This window comes from Amblyomma mixtum, chromosome 1 (genome assembly GCF_055824585.1).
Source record: "Amblyomma mixtum isolate Tamu chromosome 1, ASM5582458v1, whole genome shotgun sequence".
NCBI classification, from domain to species: domain Eukaryota; kingdom Metazoa; phylum Arthropoda; class Arachnida; order Ixodida; family Ixodidae; genus Amblyomma; species Amblyomma mixtum.
Window position 1 is genome coordinate 315,568,683 of NC_143012.1, and position 17,114 is coordinate 315,585,796.

Sequence of the window (17,114 nt, forward strand, 5' to 3'; positions counted from 1 at the left end):
CGAAATTGGACCGTCGCGGCCGGGATCGAACCCGCGTCTTTCGGGCCAGCAGCCGAGCACCATAACCACTGTTCAGACACTTCTTCGCAGCTTTTGCGTGATATGCGCAGTCTGCAAAATGTGACACGTGGCGGGACGGACGAGTGTTCCCGTGCTGTAGCTCGTCGTCTAGGTAACACGTATGGCTGTTGCTGGGATTTTTCGTGGATTTTTTGCTAATGATCAACGACGTCGACGACGCCGACGATGCCGACAATGATGATGACGTCGACGACGCCGACGTCGGTTTTTCTGCTATACCAGCTCCTTAACGCTTTCGCGTTAAAACAGTTCGAGGTAGGTTGGCCACAATGGGCCACACCATGGCTAACCTTGGGCACAAGATTCTTCTCGGCCTCACACAACCCGCCATGGTCATACGGAACACTGATGTCTCGGACAATCTGGTGAACGGACTCCGGTGACCCTAACTAGGTGAAGGACCCAATAACGCTACTCCCTACCCTTCCCTCCCCTCCAATTTTTTGTCTTTTGCTTTTGCGTTTCCACTATTGGCATGAGGTGATTAGCGTTGCCGTCGCAATCGCTGTTGCTTCCGCTCACCGAATGTGTGACTGCCGAGCAGTAGTTGAAATGTACAGCACGTCTGAGGCACCCTTAGCGGCTGTTGACATACGCCACAGAACGAGCGGACGAAAAAGAATGGAGATGATGGTGCATAAAAACACAGCATGAGAGGCTGCCAATTAAACACGCGACGTGAGAGGCTACGACGATTGTCGAGAACAGGCATTCATATACGAGAAATGCTGCACTCGGCCATCGTCGCAGCCTCTCGCACCATGCCAGAAGAAAAAAAGATGGCCGGGTGTCCTAAAGCAGCGGGAAGTAAAGCTGATAGTTTGAAAGGAAGAAAGCATTTGGGGCTGGTTGGTTGTACATACTGGTGGATTTGACGCGCTACCAGTAGGAAACTACACATCACAAAAACGAACACCACGGGACAAGCGTTTTTGCCCTGTGCAGTTTCTTAGTTGCAGCGCGTGAAATTCATCAGTACGAACTGTTTTGCGCAGCCGTAGGTTCCACTCCCACTCGGAGCTATAAGTGTGCTGATTTTTTTTTTCTTCTCCCTCCCATTCCGTTTCCCCCTATGCTCCTTCTTTGAGGCTACAAACTCATGCTGCTAGAGTTTTGGAAGATGATGCTTCTACGATAACGCAGTAAAAAAGCGAAAACTAGAAAACTCACTTGACATTTGGGCCTGCCTTCACGTGAGGAACCTATGTTCTCTTTCTTTTCGGTCACTTTTTGTTGATTGTTACTTTATTATCCAGAAGCCATTCGTCCATATACCCTTGCCATGATCGCTAAACGTAACTAATAACAGAAGTCGTTTCTTAACTGTGCACTAACTAGCTCAAGAGATAGTCCTTTTTCCGTGTCACACGAATGTTAAATTGCTATCGGCAGATGCGTAGCGCTAAACAGACGTGCACAGAAGAGACGAGGAGGAACGGGCGCGGACTTACAAATGAGGTTTATTGGAGGCGCAAAAGTTATATATACTTTGCCAGCGCAGGCGTGCAAGCGTCTCAGAGTAAACTGTTATGCTTTTTTCTGACTGCCTAAGGAAAACAATGCATTTTTCAGTCTTACAGAGAATCCGTAAAAGTGGTGTAAGTATTCAGCGGTGGTTATTTTCTTCTCCTTGAAGTTCTCGTAGTAGAAAAGCTTGTAGCAATATGACTGCTGCTAAGTCCTAGAGCGAGCACAATCTTCCTCGGTTAGTAAAACTGCCACTACGTGCCACTCAGAAAAGCAGAGGAAGAATGAACGCCCTCACTATACTGCCGTGCTAGATCTCTCTGAAGACAGCAAGAAATGAAATGGGCCGGCTATCTGCCTCCTCACTCGGCCCATTGCTGCAGTCCCCGGACGGACCAGCACGTCGAGACACCTGGCTCTCGGATGAGCACTTTTCACGTGCGTCGTAGCAGCGAACCAGGTGCGACACTCGGCTCAAGCCCGGAGCGGATACGAGCTCACGTACTAGCCTCCATTCGCGTCGTAGGAAGAACGCTTGTGCGCCTCTCCCGGTCTCTCCCTTCCTTCTCACTGCCACGTGCGGCACGGGCTCAGTTGTTCCTCTTATCCGCCCCATTCTGCGCGGCCCTCCACCAACCTGCTTATCAAGGAGACGCGCAACTGCGTTTCGTCTCCCTAAATCCGTGCAGCCCAGCGGAAGCTAAAGCTTGAGCCAGCTAATTAGTCTGTGCCCGATCAATTCACTGGGCTGGTTGCACATGCGAATAAGTCAAGATTGTCAGCTACGCCGGGTGTCGCGTCGTCGCCAATTGTGATTAGTTGGTCCCCACGTGCAGACCAATCACGGAGCCTCGTTACGCGTGAGCAACTTTGTGGGTTGATCCTATGGTGGTTAACGTGAGCTCTGCAGCTCTCATAGTGCTGCATGGTTTTAGAGTGGCTGGGCGCAGGTATACGATCACGCCGAATGGCAAGGGACAAACAGGTTCTGCAGACACGAGGGCATAGCAGCAGTGAGTCGAGTTGAAGAGCTTAGCGGGGCGTTTGCTTTCCTGCGTTTCTGCTTCTTTCGAAGCGTACTGTAGCCACGTGCTCTCGTCTTCTAAAGCTGCTGCGTGGACTGTTGGCACTCAGTGCCCGGCCTGGCGTTGTGGAAAAGCGGCCCTTCGCTTTTCGCAAGTGGCAAAATATTAACGAAGCACAGACTAGTCTGAAAGCGCCCCTAGATAGAAGTCGCCGTCTTACCTGTTCCAACGCATTTTTTTCCCCCAGCAAAGCCTCCATAGCAGTGATCTACGGCGCGAGTTAGCAGATAATCTGACAAGATTTGCGAATGGGCAGACATTGTTCTCGTTAGTTTGCCTGGGCCTTGTCTGTCCTAATCTCTGTCTCTCTTTATTTTCAGACTAACGCCACGTGCCCTGCAGCCGTTGGAAGCTTCTGTGGTTAATTAGTCTGCACTAATAACGTATTTAATGACCTATGCTTTGAATTACTAAGATAATGCGACACGTTGAAACATACCTATGCTTTGTCTTACTAAGACAATACAACACGCTGAAAGGTACAGAAGTGACGCTGCACAATCAAGGGCCGAGTTCACGAATCCCGCGGCTTTGTGCTTTGTCTAAACGCATAGAGAGTGCTATTTCTGTTCTGAGCGTTGAGGCATTCTTTCCCTTCTGCCGCTGTACCGTTACTGCAGCCTCGTGTTCAGTCAGTGTGCTTCCTATGCTTCTCTCTATTAGTAATCCTGACCCCCTCCATACAGTGCGCCGAAGCGGCGGTGTTCATTGCAAGAAGAAACTCTTAGGACGGTGTCTCGAGTGTCTTCTTCATTCAGTTTGGAGGCATGGTTGTAGAACCTAGCGCCTGAAGCTCTTACGCAACCCTGGCGAAAGCACGAAACCAGGCGTCCCAGCTAAAAGTAACTAAGTTTAAAAACGACTGCATATCCTAGCCCCGTGAAACCAACTGAGGGCTGCTGAGAGTCGCGTGGCCTTGTCTGTAGTATGTTTTCGTTCTTCCAAGCTAATTAATTGGTGAATACTAAGTAGCTAATAATTTAATTGTTCATTTCGGAAATAAAGTGTAAGCAAATGGCTGAAATGTTCTCGCTATTTACGTAAAATAGCTTTTTTTACCATCCTAAACGATAGCTCGCAAAATAGAAAAGATTCCACGTGACAGCGGTGGTACTTCAGCGCCCCAAGACGCGTCTCACAGAACAAGATCCGCTTTTTCTAGAACGCTGTATCCGACGTAACTTTGTGTGTGCACTGGGCGATAGATATGCGCCAGCATCTGGCCATGTGGTATTTTTTCAAGGGCGGTAAATGAAGCTGCGTAAAGGGTGCCTTGGTGCAAACTTTTCAACCAGCTGCTTTCAAGGCGATTTACAACTTCTGAACTGGCTCCTTATTCTTGAAACAAATACTTAAACGTTAGGTAATCAGTCTTTACTAATTAACTAACTTTAAAAAAACTAAAAATAAATACTGCAGACTAGGCCACGCGACTCCCTACAGCCGTCAGCTGGTTACAGTGAGCCAGTGCACTTCGCCGTTTTTAGACTCTTGGTTACCTTTAGCTGGGGCACCGCGGCGGTTGAATTTCTTTGGAGGAGAAATTCTAGAGGCCCGTGTACTGTGCGATGTCAGTGCACGTTAAAGAACCCCAGGTGGTCGAAATTTCCGGAGCCCTCCACTACGGCGTCTCTCATAGCCTTAGTCGCTTTGGGACGTTAAACCCCATAAACTAAACTAAACTAAACTTGGTAGAAAATTATGTTAAGACGTAGACGGCAGCAGTGGCGTTTGAGGTGACATTTCATAAAGCAGTCAGCGTTTAACTAAAATGAAGGCACTGAGCAGCGTGCTCGTACTCATCTGATTTCAAGGTTTATGTCTCTAATTCCACCCAAAGATTTCCTCTAGTGCCTAGCGGCTGTGGCAGGGTATCGGCTTGCGTGAGAATGAAGCGCTCGAGCGCTATGGACAATTTTGACTACGACTCTACGTAGCAGGCAAAGCGGATTTAAGTGCGCGAATGTTTTCGGTGGAAAATCTTTCAAGCCATAAAAGAAACAGAGCTCAATAAAGCATTTTACTAAATGGTTCTATCATATTTCTGCTAAAAAGCGGCTTCACAGAATGTCTCCGCTAGCGTTATGGCTTTCGGTTGTCACCTACTTCACGGCATGGCCGTATATTGTTTGACGATGGACAAACAGAACGAAAATAGGACAAAGCAAACACGAACAGCAACATGAGAGGATTGTGGTTGATGTGAAGACGTAACGCTGAGGTTCATTATTTACCAACAGCCGTTATTGCGCGCCATATGGAGAACCCAACCCTTGAACAGATGCGAAGTAATTGTTTAGTTTGCGTTCGAATTATCATACGTCTAATTGCGTCGAATCGAACCAGTCGCGTGAGTGGTATACCACGAAGCATCGAAATTATGCAGAAGTGGAATCAAGGCCAACAACAAGTCCAAATTTAAGAGATATAGTCTTGCTGAGCGTGTACAAGTTTATGCGTTTTCTATAGCTCTCATGAAAGAATGGACACAGACAGACGCAGCCCACGCTGAAGACATCAGCTGCTTCGACATCAGCATATTTCAAGACCGGTTAACAACTAGCCCAGTTGCATGCGTTAACAAGTTTTATCGGCCTCTTTTTTTTTTTTTTACAGCACTGACAATAGGCACGTTTGAATGCTTCCATCTAGAACATTTACCGCGTTGTGCGCCACACAGTGCAAATTATGAAAGAAAAAGGAAGAATGGGGACAGGCCCCGATGTAAGTGGCCGTACCTGCAGCACACCCCAGTAGCTGACCACCTTAGCGAGGCGCTCTGTGACCTCCGACGAAGAGGTTCCCAGCAGCATGGTCATCTGCTGTTTCCGGTAGATGGCATGGAAGAAGGCGTTGATGGCTGCCCCAGCGTCACACTGCAGGGATGGGAAAAGAAATGAGAAACAGACGAATCATTAGGTATTCCCGGTTATGTACTCTATCGTATGCTAGACTAATGCGCTCAGCAGGCGTGTCTGATGCGCTTGGCAACGTAAGCTTCTGTTAATTAGTTCCTGTTGGCTCAAATTCCTGATGATGAAAGGAACATCTCGAGAGGGATGCTTCGATGGGGAAGTTACTGCAGTTACGATCGAAGTGTAGACTCAGCCTTAGTATGTTCCGACTAGACGCGTGCAGATATACAGCATACGTCCCTATCTCATAGGTTGCCGATTCTCCCTTCCCTTTTCGCGATTTACGAGATTGATTTTGATTATGAGATTCAGTCAAGTCCGGACATATCAATCCCGGATATTGCGAAGTAATAGTTATATCGAACACACAGATTATCCCCTCAAAAATCCCGTGTAAAATTCTCGCAGCATATCGAACTCCAATTTCTGCTGTCATTCGGCATATCGAACTGTGCGCCACGCTCTTGCAAGTGGTGCTTCTCCTAACGATGCTATTCGACCACTTTTTAAAAAAGCGCGCTGAGACGGAATGGCTGCGCGGCCTTGGACACCTGCTGGAAGCGCTAACACTGTGAAACCACGCGACGAGGTGGACAAGGGGTGTATCTGAAGGGGACCTTCGGTCTGATGTACACGTTTTTCACGCCACGTCGCTGTCATGCGATGAAGCCAACCCAACTAAAGTCTAGCGGTGGCACTTGCGTGGCTTTTGCGGTAATCAGCTGTACCTTAATTTTGATGAGCGACTGCTGTATTTGTAGTGTACTGGTAACAGGATTAGAGATCTCGTGATAGGCTGTGGCTAGTTCGAAAGCACCGTCCGCTGCGGCTTCGATGCGAAGCAGGTTAGGCTTAACGACGCCTATCGGGCGGTGCGCTGCCAGTGTCGGCTCGCGGCACGTCGCTGCAAGACGCGCGTTACTAGCTTTGGTACATGGTATTCTTGCTCCTAAGTTGCAGCTAACCTTATCTAGTGCGTTTTTTTATGCATCGAAATGTCGATATATCGAACAGCTCCGCGATCCTGTTGAAGTTCGATATATCAGGGTTCGGCTGTGCCCCATTGGCGCTGTTCATCCAGGAGAAAGCCCTCGAGAACAGCCGTCACTGTAGAAGAAGAAAAAAAAAAAAACGATGGATTCTTCAGAAGCCGCAGTTCACCTAGTCTTGCACGCGGTCGAAAATTGGCGGAGTGGGGCGTACACCGCAGCCGAACGAGCGGCTTCCGCAAAGGAACGGCCGGCCGATGGATCGCTTCAAAACCGATGATGGCCACTGCGAAGTTGCGGGCCAATTAAGGCGACCGCGCGTGTAAGGGTTGCGGTCATGGAAATGAGTGAAGCTGCGGAAAACTGTGCACTGCACGGGAGTTGAGTGAGGGGGTCGGAGGCGAAGAGGGCGCTGCGCAATCTCTCGCACAGCCCCTCAGTGGATCCATTTGCATAACTCGAGCGCATTATACAGCATGCGTGGCCCGCGAATGTGTATACAACAGCGCCCTCAGCGTACGCTACGCCGGCCGGCCGTGCTGCCCCCTGGAAAGCACATGCTAAAGTTCTCGCGGGGCGGCACTATTACGACTCCGGGGTTTTCCCGGGTATGGGCCAGGGGGCAAGATACGAATGGGCAAGCTCTTGCGAGATCGGTGAGGAAGAAACAGTACGTGGTGGAGGGGTTTTCGTCAAAATCGAAATTTGCAAGTCGTCCCCCCCCCCCCCTTTTTTTTTTATCCCCGTTGTTTTCTTTGGAGAATTCTAAACGAGTAGAAACACTTGAACACCACTCCAGAAGGGCGAAAACACCAAAAGGCACACACCTAGGAACGTCAATGCAAAAAATTCAACAGTGTCAAATGCTTGCATATTGCGAGGAATGCTCGCGTAGCCTTAGAAGAAAAAAAAAAGGAAATGAAAAGAAAAGGCAGGCATGACCGCTTTCTTCCAAAAAGCATCCAAAGCGGCTGCAACGCGATAGAAAGGGGGAAGTGGTAAGCAAGCGGTGTCTTGACGATGCTGTATGGTGGAAGCTTAACTGTGGACGTGATGTTCGTGGCACGATTGCGCCACCTCAGTAGATTGTTCGCGACACGTTCTCAAGCGGCTACGTGCCTCCCGTTCATTAAAATATTCTCCCAGTGGAAGCCGGAATGGACTAATCTTGAAATTCCAATTGCCCGAGCACAGCTCGGCATCGTTGAAACCCTTCGTCACACGGGGGAAATTAACTTGTGCTATCGCCGGCACAAGGAGAGCAGTGGCATTCCATGTCGTAACCAAAACTTCCCTTATCCTTGTTTCTGGACTTATTCTCTGTAGCATTTTGATAAGTCAACCAATTTTGAAAAGCGCAAAAATTTTTAAAACTCTTTTTGGCTAAATTTTAATCCTAAAATTGCCTGAAAAAGGGAGAATTTTTCGACTGGAACCTGTTTTCTAATCTGGAAAAAAACTCAAAAATTTCAAAAATTTCTTTTTCGCCAAATTTTACTCCCAAAATTGCCTGAAAAAGAGAGAAATCCCCGAACAGAACCACTGGAGCCAAACAGGAAGGGTGGTGCGCGTGCATGAGTGTGCATATGTGTACGTTTTGCATGGCCGCCTTGAGTAATTGGGCATGCGCTTTCGTGGTCAGTCGCGAAGTGTCCGGCACTATTCATTGGGTCAGCCCAATACCGTAAATTCCAGTACACAACCCCCGGGCTACAAATGTTTCAAAGTTGAAATCTTGCGCTTTGCGGACTATCTGGAGGTGAGGACTATATACAGAATTGTTTTTTTTTTTTAATTTCGCACAGTACGTCCTGAAGTGCGTAAAGCCATTCTACGACCTAGGTGCAGATGATTGAATAATAAAAAATTATTAAGCCAAAACTGAGCCTTTCGCTCAATTCACGGGGCTCGGGGACTGCATACCGAAAATTGCGGTATCTGGTGCAGCTATTTTCAGTTGTGTTTTTATTGTAAAGCTGCCCAGGAAGAATTCACATGCAGGGCATGCAATCACACGACCTGCTCCATCAATGCGAATGCAAAGCGTAACCAAGTGTAAACAAATTTTGAAGACGTGCTTTCTTATTCCCTCTTTTTTAAAAGGCACAAACAAATCTCACGCTTATTGTGGATGAAATGGGGCAGCTCCTTCGTCCACTGTGCTTGGCAGCCGACGAGTAAACGAGGCGGGTTGTAGGCCGGCAGGAACCCCCCGAAACGCGGCCAGACCGGTATTCATGTTTTATAATCCTCGCAACTCGTTCGTGCCTGGCCGCCCGCTATTCAAATCGCTGCTGCATTGGAGGGGCAGTCGATCGGCTCGCTTCCGGTCACCTGTTCCGGACAGCGACCGGGTCGGGACAGCTCCAACGAAGGAAGGGGCGCTATGCACGCCGGAAGAACTGGCGCTTGCGAACCGCGGCAAAATGCCCTTATGCTAAAAAATAAAGCAAAATAAACATACAGAGGATTAGAGAGATATGGAGAAATGCGTTGAGAATTTCCAAGAAGGAAAGAATGCTTTTTAATGCAGGTCACGTAATCAGAAGCATATTTAACGACTAGACCATTAACATTCGGCCCTCAGTCCCCAGCGGCTGCGGAGCAACTGACCAATGCGGCGGTCAGACCCGTGACGCAGCGGAGGGTGCTAAGCATCTCTCGCTCCGGACAGGCCGCCATTGAAAACTGTACCTGGCAACGTTTAACGGTAGAACCCTGATCAGTGAGGCTAGCTTAGCAGTGCTGTTCGAGGAACTGGCGGGTGTTAAATGGGATGTCACAGGGTTTGTTAGCGACATCCTAAAAAGGAGGAAATGGGATTGAGCAGGACATGCAATGCGAAGGCAAGATAAGCGATGGTCCTTAAGGGTAATAGAGTGGATTCCAGGAGAAGGCAAGCGTAGCACGGTGGGGCAGGAAGTTAGGCGGGCGGATGAGATTAAAAAGTTTACGGGGATAGGGTGGCCGCAACTGGCACTGGACAGGATTAATTGGAGATATATGGGAGAGGCCTTTGCCCTGGAGTGGGCTTAGTCAGGCTGATTATGGTGATGATTAAACTCATTCGATAAAAATTCTGGTCTATGCTAATTGACTCATGCGCTTAGATGTTGAATTAACAGCGCAGAAAAGTATGACAAGGTACACCCACGACGCGACGGACTTTGTGTCGTAGGAGTTCTTTCTCGTTCGTCCGGCTCTTTCTTTCTTTCGGCATAAATTTAGGCAATAAAAGATCCCTAGTCGACAGTGTGCTATGTGCATACAACTGACGTGCAGGGACCCTCAGTAGATCTCGAAAACCACATTACGCTTCGATGTTCCGGGAAAAAGCATACTTTTTTCCATTTGTAAAACGCCGAGCTCTGGTGTGAAATGCTTTCATTAAACTCGTCAATAACAGTACGCAACGTTTTTTCAGCATGTGAAAAACAAAGGTAAGGCCCACGACAAAAGCAGTTGACAAAGCCGTGGCAGCCAGCGAGTCGCAAAGACAGGCGATGCTATCAGTCTGGCCGGTGATGCTTACAGCCGACGTGTCTCTAACCAGGCATAATCGCTAGATGTCGCGCGCGTAGCCCGGAGCGGCTCACAGCAAGCAGTTCAAGCGTTCTTGACAAACGTTATGCCCCCCCCCCCCCCCCCCCCTGCGCGCAGGTACGCTGTATAATAACACTTTGTTCAGTGAAGGTAGAAAAAAGCACAGTAAACCGCTTTTATTGCCATACGAGCACAGCATTTCTCAGTGTACAATGGTGATATTCCGCACAGTAATGGTAAAAGTCCCGCGGTACGTTGGCAAAGACTTCTGAAATGGCGAAGATTCTTTCAGAACTAGTCCAATCTCTACTTGCCTGAACTTCTCTCTTATGCCCGGCCCTATTCAATTTTTTACCCAAGATTAGACATCTTTGGTGCCTAGGACTTATAAAAATTCAGGTTAGAAACCGTTGGCTCTCTGGGTGCGGTTGAATCAACAAAGTGCCCGCGCACACAGGCGAAGAGGCGAGTCAATAAAATCGCCTACGCGCAAGATCACATCGCGACCCGAAGCGCTTGCAAAGCAGGAGTAACGCCTGCTCATGACCGCGCCTCCATTCGTAACCTGTCACGAAACCGAACTCGACCGTCTTTCCTGCCCGCGCCTCGTTCCTCCTTTCCCGTTTCTTCCCCATAGAACAGGACGACAGAGCGACGCGCTCGGGCCATGTCCTACGCACCGTTTCATCGCTTCGTTCGACGGCATATTTTTTTCCGGCAGCAAAGGTGCGCAAATTTTTTTTGTGGGTTCTAGCTCCTAACTCACATTTTTCTCGGGCGAACAAACGCACTTTCGTTAAGAACGTTCTTTACAAAATAAAACTAACTGAACGAAAAAAAGAAACGAAAAAGAATGACCCAACATCCGCATTCACTGCGATTCGCCCGTCTTGGACTTTAGAAAACAGGTTCTCCTCCTTTTTTTAATCTTTTTTTTTGCGTACACCAGCCACCACAATGCGACGGTTCCGCCTCCGATGGCGGGTGCGTGTTTCGACAGCGTTGTTTACCTGTATTCGGTTATTCCGGGACACGGAATAGGTGTCAAGACGAGCGGTGGCCCGCGGCATATTGCGCATCGATTATTCACGCGCAAGCCATAGAGACGGGGCCCATATCGGCGCCGATAAGGACAGCGGCTGGGGTAGGAGCCGAGCTGGTTCGTCGACGGGGATGAGCTGACTTCCTGCTTGGGAATGGCCGGGGACATTTTATTACTCCGCCTCCTCGCCCTCGCCCTCCTAGGGTGACTTGGCTGCGGCACCGGAGTGCGTAGCGCCTAAAGTGCGTTGCGGACGCGTTAACCGCCCCGCAAGCTTCCTTGACACCGCATGAGGCGAAGGCAAGATGAATTGAGTCACACGTTATGAGCCGTCAACGCCTTCTAAACTGTTTCTGCCGTGAGCGACGAGGACGGGCGGTATACGAGGAGGAAAGGGGTGTCTTTCTCTTTCCCCTCAGCCTTACAGCGCGACGTGTGTTCACTCCGACAAAGGTGAAAAGAAATGGCCGCTGTTGTACTTGTAGTTGTCGGAGTTTATGGAAGGTGCGCAGAGATTTGCGTGTTGCATTGTACACCGCGGACACTTGCGTTTTTTGTGAGGTTTACAACGAAGAGTAAACTAATAAAATAATTCAAGACACATTTTGAGAATTTCGACGCGGAACCTTGGTCCAGTAGCCAAAAGTTTATCCCGGTTTCCGGCGTTTATGGCACCGGCCCCCAACATAAACAACATAAACTACACATCACAATGTCATGGAAATAACGGCCTGAACGTCTATCAGGTATGAGTAATGGTGCTGAAGTTCGCATGTATTCGTACTGCTCGGAGCTGAAAAACATGTCGTGAAGGTTATGTTTTAAACTGCTGTGGGCTTCTTAAATTCACCGCTTTATTAAAGGCTACATCCTCGTTGCAAGAGCGTCCGACTATGCGAACATGTAGTAGAAACTAATTAAATTACTGACAAATTCAGACTTCAGCAATCTATATTGTTTTAGCGCGAGGTTTTATATGCGAGTTAAGTTTTATGATCCGCACAACTAGTCAGCATAGTTTTTAGTATGAGAGGCCGCTGGAACACATCTTGTTTTCTTAAAAAAAGTAATCCAGCGCCACATTTTTAACTAGCATCACCAACTAGCCCCGCAACGTGTTTTGTCAAGTGGTACACATTCGTAATTGGCGTAATTTCAGTAGCGATGAGAATTCTTATGTAAAGCGAAAGAAAGAAGTTTTGGCTCTGAATATTGAAATCCAAGCTTAGTCGTTACGCAACAGCACAGAAGGAAAGAAAAAAAAAACACAACGAAAAGCCATGAATTTAAACACGCAGCTCTTAGCTGCACCCGTAAATGGTCATAAGCAACGGGCGTTTTAATGACGTGTAATCCAACGAAACAAATAACCTCCATAAAATGGACGCTCAGAAATCGCTTCATAGCGAGCCTCTTCACGTTGACGTAATGTTGCCACATCAACGAAGCATTTGAATTCAAAGAATGCGAGATGCTCTCCGCGAGCCTAAGGCGTACTTTCGTTATCACGAGTTATTCCCTCGCTTTCTTGAAACTGCTTTCGTTCAAATACGCGTCTTTGCCTCATTTATTCCTCTTTTCGCGTAATCTTGGAAGCACCAGAGAGAGCCTGGTCCGTGATATGGGCGCCAGAAATACGCTACAGTTAAAGGCAACGTTCTTGCTTTCCGAGTGATTATGAAAGCACCGGTTTTTCTTGCTGTTGCAGCACTAAGAACCGGTGGTCGTTTGCATGCACCTGGAACAGCGAAAAGTTGAAAGCAGGAGCCGTTTTCCACCCGACTACAAGAGTAACGTTTCGGACTTTTTTCCCCTCTTTCAAGAAAAAATTGGAAAAAAAATTTGAAATTCAAAAAACTGTTCATACCGCTTCGGTCAGCTTAGTACATGTGCAGACGTGTACCATTCTGAAAACGCCTCCGTCGTCTGTCATCTCAGCACAGCCCAGGTCCGACTCAGGTACTACGCCGTGGGATTTTACTGCCCGCAAGCGCTAAACGACTGACGTGGAGTATAAAGAAGACAATACCGCTGGGACTATGCGGCCAGGGTTTCAGGCCATTACCGTCGTTGAAAGTGCGCTTCAAAGAAAGACGCTAACACTTAAAAATTGGCCCCCGAGATTATCTCGTTTTCTAGTGAGTAATCTACGATGCGATGGCTCCTAATGTAACGCTAACAAAATCCTGTCTCTTGCGGCGTCCTAAGAATGTGCCAGTCAGGGTTTCTGACGAAACACTTTTATAGCGATCGAAAGATTTACGCTGAAATGAAATAAGAAGAAACTAAGGAACAATTTTTTGTTTAGGGAAAATACGATAGTCTCTGCTGCGAAATTTGAGTGCGTCCTCTGTAGGTATGTCAGGCTCTGTAGAGTTCATTGTTTTGCTTTGCTCGGAAGGCGACAATAATGTGCAATGCACAGCGCGGGAGTGTGTTGTACTTTAACACGAGGCGTGATCGGCTGCGGCAATAACCTGTAGTGCTCTCGGTCTCTATAGGCTCATTGGTTTGCTTTGCTGGGTCGTCGGCATATCTGGCGACGATATTAGTTCGATAGTAGTATTAGTTGCTGACGACGTCGATGTGCAATGCACAGCGCGCGAAAATGTGTTTACAAGTAGTATTAGCAGTCCGATAGCAGTATTAGGGTTATTCATCAGTACCGTGTAATTCAGCAGTACAAATCTCAGGTACATAGTGACACCACATTTTTTGCTGACCTTGCGAATCTACGGGAAAATACCGCTGTTCACAACACAAGACACTACGAATATTGGTATGTACCTTGTCCACGCACAAATTACGGTTTTCAAACTCTCAGGTATGTGTTGCCATCTTTCCTTAATAGTAACGCTTTCACTAATCAATCCATTCTTTCCGTTTCATATAACGCTGTCAGAAATATGTTCTTACAAAAGAATGAATCATATCCAAATGTAAAATAAACAAAGTGTCCGTGTGCTGTGATTAAACGATCATTTGCGTGTGTGTAACAGTACCGAGACTATTCTGGTGATCTGTTATGAAGATATTGTACATATTTGTTATTTCATGCATTCTCTTGTTATTGTTTTACTGCTGTCTGTCATCGCCGTGCCAAGCCGCTACGGGAGATGGGAGCTTTGTCAAGCCGCGTGCGCGGCTTTTTTTCCTTTCTCCTCAGCCATTGTACATGACTGAAATAAATGCACTGAACTGAACTGAAGACGACGGTGTGGAATGCACAGCAACAACAACATAACAGAGGCGTGATCGGCTGCGTCAATAGCCTAGACAATGAATAAGAAAAGAAGCGGTGATAGCCTTGCTCTCTCGTGCATTGGAAATTGAAGCTAACCTGTTCGCAGCGCCGCGGGTTCGAATCCCAGTCTCGGCAAAGTTTATTTTTATTTATGGTCTGGCTCGGTTACACCGACGGCGGCGATGCGGCTCAACCCACGAACGGTCGCCAAAGAGCTAAAAGAAAATTCTAGAAGCATTTTATCCATGTGTAGCAGAAAACGTTAACAAAGGACTTGCATGCATAATGCGCCATACTATGAAAAAGTGTGCTCGTAATGGTCGATAGGAAGCTAAATTTTGGCACCTTTCATGTTTGCCAGCGGTCCCTTTATTGTTTAGCATTACCTAACGAAGAGAGGGCAGAACGCAGTTTTCTGCCCCAAGGACTTTCTAACCGCGCTGCATTTATCGATGTTTCCGTGACAAGCACTTTTCTTCTGTTTCATTACCACAATGGCGAAGTCCTTTTAACGACAGGCCATGTGCGTCTGCGTTGCGCTGACCTGATTCGTGCGAAAGTGCACTGCCGTGTCTCGCGCGCGTGAAGGTGCAAACCGGACAGCAGGTGCTCGGGCAGGTCACGCGAAACTCTCATCGCGCTACCTTTCCTACAGGAGCCGCAAATAGCCGCCGGCAAGAAGTCGAAAATAAAGTTTTTTTTTTTTTGTATCCTCAGAAATCCCACCTTTCACGCGTGAGAGCGCATTTTTATTTGCCTTTCCTTGACATCAGCGAGCGTTTCGTTCGTCCTTGCCTTCTTGCAAATGGCGCACGCCAACAGCTGGCATTGGCCGAGCATTGCCCAATGCTGGCAATGGGTATCTTTTACAGCTATGGACGCACAGAGGCTACAAGGAAGTGAGGCAGCGAAGCGTCGGCGTGGAGAAATTTGGAGAAGGAATCATTTCCATTTGCCACATCCGCAGCACACGAGGTATATTTTTTTGTCGGGTTTTAAGTAAAATGGCTTACAGTATGGCATCACAGGTAGCTTTCAGGAGCCTATGTGAGGGCACTTCGACTACGCGCAGAAGCAAAAAATGAAATTGATTGAGAGTCTCGACCCCCATTCGATTCGCTTAGATTACTTTGAGACGAAAATGTTGCGCACACCCCCCATTAGACGCTGTCGATTGGAAACATTGTAGATTTACTATATTACTGTATTTTTACTTTGATATCGCAGCTTTTTATTTCAGATTTTTATTTGGCGCATTGTCCGTGTGTATTTTGATGTTATCGATGCTATTGCTATTTACGCTTTAATTTTATACTCCGCGTTTCTGGTGGCGCCGCTCGTACATATTTGGTCCAATGTATCCAAGTAGTGAGACTTTTCTGTAGCATTCCTTAAGTCATACTTTTGGAAGGAGTGGAGAAAAGGCCTTGCTCTTACCTTCGAGAGATTTGGGTAAGCATAACGAGCTGCACAGCACAAAGCAGAAGCGGGTTCTGTGGTTTTGCGCTTTTGACAAAGGCAATTGTGAGCGCTTGCTATGGGAAGGACTCCACTACTAGCCAAATTACTTTGTAAGTAGCTTTCAACCCAGGAACGCTTTTTTTATGCGAAGCATATTACTAGAGGTAAACTACAGCCCTTCGCCGTGGTTACGCGCCGTGCACACCACGTGGTACAGTGACGTCACACCACGTGACACATGACGTCACGACAGAGGAAGACGGAGGTACACTACAGCCCTTCGCCGTGGTTATGCGCCGTGCACACCACGTGGTACAGTGACGTCACACCTCGTGGCACATGACGTCACGACAGAGGAAGACGGAGGTACACTACAGCCCTTCGCCGTGGTTATGCGCCGTGCACACCACGTGGTACAGTGACGTCACACCACGTGACATACCACGTGACACATGACGTCACGACAGAGGAAGACGGAGGTACACTACAGCCCTTCGCCGTGGTTACACGCCGTGCACACCACGTGGTACAGTGACGTCACACCACGTGACATACCACGTGACACATGACGTCACGACAGAGGAAGACGAAGGTACACTACAGCCCTTCGCCGTGGTTACACGCCGTGCACACCACGTGGTACAGTGACGTCACACCACGTGACATACCACGTGACACATGACGTCACGACAGAGGAAGATGAGGGTCCACCTCGCGCCGTCGTTGTGGTTGCACGCCGTGCAGACCACGTGGTACAGTGACGACATATCACGTGACACATGACGTCACGACAGATCGCCGTCACGCGCTGGGAGAGGGAGAACGATGCCATCGCACAGACAACGGAATGTCCTCGAGCGGCATTCCCGCGCATTTCGAACGCGCGTTCACACTCGGTGTAGGTGAAACGCTCGCTCCACCGGTCAGGCGGACGCGGCTTCCGTGGCAATCCAGGCGCCCACCCAACGCGCGTCTCGGGGTTAGTCGGCGTTCCGCTGTAGCCATGCCGTTGTCTTCCCCCACGACGAAGGCTTCTAGTGGTTGTATTAAAATGACCAAGTATTCAACCAAGGAAAGCCATGTATTACCAAGCCTAGCCATCAATATGCTTCGCATCTGACCAGGGTTAACCAAGTTAAGCCTCAGCCATTTTTTTTACTGTTGAGAAGCAAAGAATGTTTTGAAATTTAGTGGATATCTTTCTAATACGTGTAATGAATCCAAATTTTACAAAATACAATCGCCTTGAAAGTTTATAAACGTTGTTTGTGCCCACCATTGAATAAG

At 48.1% G+C, this 17,114-nt stretch overlaps 1 protein-coding gene across 2 annotated transcripts in view; it reads right to left on the reverse strand.

Moving 5' to 3' along the window:
* Positions 1-17,114, reverse strand: part of GABA-B-R3 (gamma-aminobutyric acid type B receptor subunit 3) — a 186,479-nt gene that overhangs the window by 65,728 nt on the left and 103,637 nt on the right. For both annotated transcript variants that reach the window (XM_089567047.1, XM_089567046.1), the window contains exon 2: positions 5,372-5,509. In XM_089567047.1, coding sequence (XP_089423173.1) covers positions 5,372-5,509 — 138 coding nt within the window. The remainder of the gene's footprint in view (positions 1-5,371; positions 5,510-17,114) is intronic.